The sequence below is a fragment of the Ornithorhynchus anatinus genome, chromosome X1 (assembly GCF_004115215.2).
Source record: "Ornithorhynchus anatinus isolate Pmale09 chromosome X1, mOrnAna1.pri.v4, whole genome shotgun sequence".
Taxonomy (NCBI): Eukaryota; Metazoa; Chordata; class Mammalia; order Monotremata; family Ornithorhynchidae; genus Ornithorhynchus; species Ornithorhynchus anatinus.
In genome coordinates, this window is record NC_041749.1 from 46219335 (window position 1) to 46226122 (window position 6788).

The 6788-nt window shown below is 43.8% G+C and overlaps 1 protein-coding gene across 1 annotated transcript; it reads left to right on the forward strand.

Moving 5' to 3' along the window:
• The first annotated feature begins 229 nt into the window (after positions 1 to 229).
• Positions 230 to 6412, forward strand: LECT2 (leukocyte cell derived chemotaxin 2). The gene is made up of 4 exons (XM_029049975.2): positions 230 to 331; positions 987 to 1083; positions 1620 to 1765; positions 5951 to 6412. The coding sequence occupies exons 1-4, from the start codon at positions 286 to 288 to the stop codon at positions 6115 to 6117; spliced, it is 456 nt and encodes a 151-aa protein (XP_028905808.1). The 5' UTR covers positions 230 to 285; the 3' UTR covers positions 6118 to 6412.
• The last annotated feature ends 376 nt before the right edge of the window (positions 6413 to 6788 follow it).

A 6788-nucleotide genomic window follows, 5' to 3' on the forward strand; every position in this document is an offset into this window, starting at 1 on the left:
ATCTTTGCCCCTAACTCAGATGAACTTCCTAGTACTCTTTCCAACTCTTCTATCTCCTAATCTTCTTACTGCCTTTGCTATTACAAACAGAGGCAAGCAAATAAAGCAACAGCTTGTTCTGCCTTCAGTTTCTGAGTCTGGAAGACTGACCTCGTTTACCTTGAACGCCTCATTTTCCTGTATCCAGATTGGCTGGAAACTCTTATTGATCCTGAGGTGGCACTCTCTATAAAGGTTCAAGAGACCAGCCACAGGGAGCGAAGATACTGTGAAAACCAATACAAAATGTTCTGGGGAAAATTGTTCCTGCTGGCTGCCTTGATTTCAACTGGTAAGTCAAATTCAGAAGCTTTCTCATGATTTTACAACCAGTCAGACATGCATGTTTGTAGAGTTAAAAGCTTTAATGTCATTTTTGCAAGTGTCCAGGCCAGCTGAGAGGTCAAACAGGAGAAGGACAGATTTGGAGAAAGAACTAGCCCATTGATGTGACCTTGGAGAGGGAGGTCTCAGTGGAGTGAAAGAGGAGGTAACTGGATTGTAAAGGTCAGGAAAGAACCTGGAGGAGAGGAAGTGCAGTGAGAAGCAGTGGGATCTAGTGGAAAGAGCATAGGCCTGAGAGTCAGAGAACCTGGGTTCCAATTCCAGCTCCACCACTTGTCTGCTAAGCCACCTTGGGCAATTGACTTAACTCTTCTCTGCCTCAATTTCCTCATCTTTAAAATGAGGATTCGATCCCTGTTCCCCTACCTAATTAGACTGTGAGCTCCATGTGGGACAGGGACTGTCTCCAACCTGATTAAGGGATTACGTTGTATCTACCCCAGCACCTAGAACAGTGGTTGACACATAGGAAGCTCTTAACGATATCCTCTGGCTTTCAGATAGTGGGGTCCAGTGGTCTTTGAATGATGGAATGATGGTGGTGGGCATAGGAGGAGGAGAAGGAGAAACCAACTGCATTCACAACTCTGCTTCCCTTTTAGTGTGGGCGGCAAAATGGAACCATTTATGTGCCGGCAGGCCTCAGAACAAAATCAGGGGCAATGATAAGTATGGCAGTGGATCTTATGGAGCTCCAAGGTACTGTGTGCTAGGCTACCATATGATTTATAATCAATTTTCCAGTCATTTATTGTGATTGTTGTATTTGTAAATATTGTTTTGCCCATATTCCTCAGTAGAACTTAAGCTACTTGTGGACAGGGAATGAGTCTCGTGTTCTGCCTGTATTTTCTCAAGCGTTTCTTACAGTGCATTGCATTATTGAGTGGGCACTCAATAATGATGATGACTACTATTACTCCTGGTGCAGGAACCATGCTTTTCTTTGTTCTGGACCTCTGCCCTTCCCTCCCTAGGTCACGCCATGTACCCAGAATACACCTAATGGGTGTTGCCGAATGTCTAAAAATGCCCATTGTCCACCACACACACAACTATATTGAAATCACACGATTCAGAACTCTGAGTTCCCATTGTATAGTCCAAACCACTAAACATTGTATTTCCTCCTATATGTCATGCACTCTACAAAATCCCCATTACCCTGAAAGTCTAATTCTTAGAAACCAAAACTCTAATTAGAGAACTGGCTGTAATGACTCTTGGTGTTTCAGAGGTAAAAGGGTTCACAAAGGCGTGGACGTGTTGTGCTCGGATGGAAGTACAGTGCTTGCCCCTTTCTCAGGAGTGATTCAGAGTCAAGCCAAACCATACGGAAATGGGAATGCCATCGATGATGGAATTCGAATGACTGGAGGAGGTATGGAACTGGGTTACCAACATAGAATATCATCTTCCTGTAGAGGATGAGGGTGAATATATTTCCCCAAGTGTAATTTGTTTTAATGTCTGTTTCCCCCTCCTTGAAGCCAGGGATTGTGCTACTGTATTGAACTCTCCAGAATGCTCAGCGAGCACTTGATATATGCAGTTGATTTGATTGATTGAAGGCCTCGTATGAGCCATGTAATGCTTCAGGAGTTCCACACATGCTTTTCCTCCTTTCACAACCCTCATTCCAATGAAAAAAAAAACCCCATTCTTCCATAATGTGTGTTTTTTACCATACACTTTGAGGAGAACACAGTTGAGTAATTAGGAATGCTCTCACTCTAGACTGTAAGAGGCAGGGAATATATCTACCTTTTCTGTTCTACTGTACCCTTCCAAGTGCTTACTTAGTACAGTGCTGTTCACATGGTGAGCAATCAATAAGTATGATGAATTGATTCTGACAGTGTACTTAAAGATGGAATTTTTTAATGATGGTACTGGTTAAGTGTTTACTATGTGCCAAGCACTGTTATAATAATAATAATAATAATACTATTTGTTAAGCACTTACTATGTGTCAAGCGCTATTCTAAGTGCTGGGGTAGATACATGGTAATCAGGTTGTCCCACATGGGGCTCACAGTCTTAATCCCCATTTTACAGAGGAGATAACTGGGGCATAAAGAAGTTAAGTGACTTGCCCAAAATCACACAGCTGACAAGTGGCGGAGCCGGGATTAGAAGGCATGACCTCTGACACCCAAGCCTGTGCTCTTTCTACTAAACCAAACTGCTTCTAAGTGCTGGGGTAGGCACAAGATAATCACAATGGGCAAAGTCCCTATCCCATATGTGGCTCACAGTCTAAGAAGGAGAACAGTTATTGAATCCCCATTTTACAGATGAGGAAACTGAGGCACAGGTAAATTAAGTGACTTGCCCAAGTACACACAGCAGGAAATTGTGAGAGCTGGGATTGGAATGCAGGTCCTCTGACTTCCAGCCCTGTGCTCTTTTCACTAGTCCACATAGCTTCTCAGATTATCTGGATTGTGATTTTTAAAAGAAAGTTGTGCTTTTGCCGGTGGTGCCAGTCAAAGATAATTTTCCTAAATGGAGGGTTTTCAGAAAGGGAACAACCAAGACCTAAGAGAACTGAGTGGACTTTCACAAAAGTGATCTGGCTACCGTCCCCTCCACTCCACTGAAACTACCCTCTCAAAGGTCACCCATGACCTCCTCCTTGCCAAATCCAGTGGCTCCTACTCTATCCTAATCCTCCTCGACCTCTCAGCTCCCTTTGACACTGTCAACCATCCCCTTCTCCTCCATACTTTATCTCACCTTGGCTTCATGGATTCCATCCTCTCCAGGGTCTCCTCATCTTTCTGGCTGTTCATTCTTGATCTCCTTCACGGGCTCCTCCTCCCCCTCCCATCCACTAACTGTAGGGGTTCCTCAAGGGTCAGTTCTTGGCCCGCTTCTGTTCTCCATCTATATCCACTCCCTTGGTGAACTCATTCGCTCCCACTGCTTCAACTATCATTTCTACGCAGATGACACCCAAATCTACATCTCCTCCCTGGTTCTCTCCCCCTCCCTCCAGGCTCGTATCTCCTCCTGCCTCCAGGACGTCTCCACCTGGATGTCTGCCCACCACCTCAAACTCAACATGTCTAAAATTGAGCTCCTCATCTTCCCTCCCAAACTCTGTCCTCTCCCCGACTTCCCGGTCACTGTGGACGGCATTACCATCCTTCCCGTCTCACAGGCCCGCAACCTTGGTGTCATCCTTGACTCAGCTTTCTCATTCACCCCACACATCCAATCCATCACCAACACTTTCATAATATCGCCAAGACCCACCCTTTCCTCTCCATCCAAACTGCTATCGTGCTGGTACAAGCTCTCATAATATCCCGACTGGATTATTGTGTCAGCCTCCTCTCTGATCTCCCTTCCTCCTGTCTCTCCCCACATATTCTTCATTCTGCTGCCCGGATCATCTTCCTACAGAAACGCTCTGGGCATGTCACTCTCCTCCTCAAAAACCTCCAGTAGTTAGTTGCCTATCAACCTCTGCACGAAACAAAAACTCCCCACTCTTGGCTTCAAATCTCTCCATCACCTTGCCCCCTCCTACCTTACCTTCCTTCTCTCTTTCTACTGCCCACCCAGTACACTCCGCTCCTCTGCCACTCACCTCCTCACTGTCCCCCGTTCACGCTTATCCCGACGTCGACCCCTGGCCCATGTCCTACCATTGTCCTGGAATGCCCTCCCTCCTCACCTCCACCAAATTCTCTTCCCCTCTTCAAAGCCCTACTGAGAGCACACCTCCTCCAGGAGGCCTTCCCAGACTGAGCCCCCCTTTCCCTCTTCTCCCCCACCACCCTCTGCTCTTCCCCCTTCTCCTCCCCTCAGCACTGTGATCATTTGTATATATCACCTTATTTATTTTGTTAATGAGGTGTATATCTCCTTGGTTCTATTAATCTTGATGATCTTTTGTTTTGTTCTGTTTTGCTTTGCTGTCTCCCCCATTTAGACTGTGAGCCCGTCATTGGGCAGGGATTGTCTCGATCTGTTGCTGACTTGAACATTCCAAGCACTTAGTACAGTGCTCTGCACATAGTAAGTGCTCAATAAATACTACTGAATGAATAAGAACCTGGGACACATTTACAATATGCTGAAGAGAAGCAAGGTGATATACTGGAAAGAGTCCTAAAACCTGGTTTCTAATCCTGGCTCTTGCACTTGGCTACTGTGAGTCCCTTAGCAAGTCATTCATCTACTCTGTGCCTCAGTTTCCTCATCTGTAAAATGGGCATTAAATTCCTGTACTTCTTTATCCTTAGGTTGTGAGCCTCTTCTGGTGCAGTGACTGTGTCCGATCTGATTATCCTGTATCTACTCTAATGCTTGGCAGGGAGTAAGCACTTCGAACTCACAGCAATAATAATAATTATTACAGAATTACAAAGAAGATGCTAGAATAAAATGTTTATATTTTTGTAATGTACCATCAACACTTCTCTGGTCCAGCAAAGCCTTAATATGAAAAACCAGTGTCCCCTCAACTCTGTTTTCCTTAGATAAGTTTCAAATGGATCAGTGTTTTAAGGAAATAGACTGCCAATCAATCAGTGGCATTTACTGAGCGCTCACTGGGTACAGAGCACTGTACTAAGCACTTGGGAGAGTACAATACAATAAAATAGGTAAACGTGATCTCTGCCCACAAGGGGTTTACAGACTAGATGGGGGGAAAGACATTAAAATAAATTACAGATGGATATGTACAAAAGTGTTGTAGGAGTGGAGTGAAAAATCAAAGTGTTTAAAAGGTACAGACCTAAGTTCATAGGTGAGACAGAAGGAAGGGTGATTAGGGGAAGTGAGGGCTTAGCCAGAGAAGGCCTTTTGGAAGAGATGTGATTTTACTAAGTCCTTATCCCTGAAATTCTCAGTGCATTGTGTTGCAGCCAGTTGGCAAAAAATAAATACCATACACATCAATCAATCAGTGGCTGAACACTGTACTAAGCACTTATTCTTCCTCTTAATTAGACTGAGCCCCAGGTGGGAACCTGCCCCAATGCTTAATATGGTGCTGGGCATATAGTAAGGGCTTAACAAATACTACAATTATTATTATTAGAGTACAATACAAGAGTTGGTGGATATGTTTTCTGCTCACAAAAAGCTTACAGTCTAGAGGGAACTAGACCACTAATACCACTACTGAAATGCCCTCATCACTTTAACGTCAATATCCCCAAGGAATGCTGTTGCTGGCAGCCGCCTCATGTCAACAATGTACAGGGTTTCCTCGAAGACAACACCTCTCAAAAAGGAAAGAACCCTCCCATCGCCCTGGTATAATTACCAATCCAAGAACGAGATGACACAACAAGAGGCCCAAAACAATGCAGCTTTCTGGCTCGCCCTTACACTGGAGCAGGGATCAGTGGACTCTGGCCTCCACGGCCAAGATCACTGTCCCCTGGACAACTATTATGCCCTTCCAACTCTACTTGACCAACCACATTAATGGATTTATTCATTTCCTCTCTAGATCCCACAATAGAGGATGAGAAATACTAAGGGCAAATGCTGAAACCACTAAGGCAGCATATGAAATTCAGTTTTTTCATTTTTATTTTAGGTAATTGTGTTTTGATGTTCTACATCAAGCCCAAGAAGTACAAAGGCAATATCAAGAAGGGAGAAATACTGGGGCAATTACTGCCCATGCAGCGTGTTTATCCTAAGATTCTATCACATGTACACATCCAGAACTGTGACCTCAGTGACCCTACTCCCAATTTGTAAATGGAAACAGACGCAAAATACTGTCATCTTTCTCATTTTGAAACATTTAGAAAAACAATGTACAGTGCCCTGCACACATTAAGCCTTCAATATGATTGATATTCAGTCTTTTAATAGTCTCTCCTTATCATCTCGTTCCATTGGGGTTATTATGTGATTCACTGTGTGATTTCACTTCTCTACAACCAATCAGTCTCTTTGTCTCAAATGATTTTATGCATTCTTTGCATTATAATTTCTCAGTTCTTAGGTCCTAATAGAAGCCATAATAAACTACTCAAATATCCGGTCTGTAGTAAATGTTTATGATTATTGAAATAAACTAATCCATCAGGACTATAATTTGGACGTCCCCTAAGCGACCTCTCTCTCCCACAAATGTAAATCTGGATCGCATCTTTCAGGCCCTTTTCACTGCCCCTAGCCAAGACAAGGGCCCAATTCTGAAATCCTGTGAACTCCCTCTCTAACTATGGACCAAAATTTTCTACTTGACAGTGGTTTTGAAGAAAATTACAAAGTAATTTCCCATCGGATTTCTCATTTAATAAAAATATTTCTTACTAATGGCACAAAGAGAAGCAGCATGGTCTAGTGGATAAAGCAGTGGCCTGTGAGTTAAAAGGACCTGGGTTCTAATCCAGATTCTGTCACTTTTTTGCTATGCGACC

Bases quoted from the DNA above. Each gene is read 5' to 3' on its own strand.
- LECT2 (XM_029049975.2), top strand. From the start codon at position 286: ATGTTCTGGGGAAAATTGTTCCTGCTGGCTGCCTTGATTTCAACTG. The intron at 332-986 runs GTAAGTCAAATT...CTTCCCTTTTAG, and splicing joins GGCTGCCTTGATTTCAACTG to TGTGGGCGGCAAAATGGAAC. The intron at 1,084-1,619 runs GTACTGTGTGCT...TTGGTGTTTCAG, and splicing joins GGATCTTATGGAGCTCCAAG to AGGTAAAAGGGTTCACAAAG.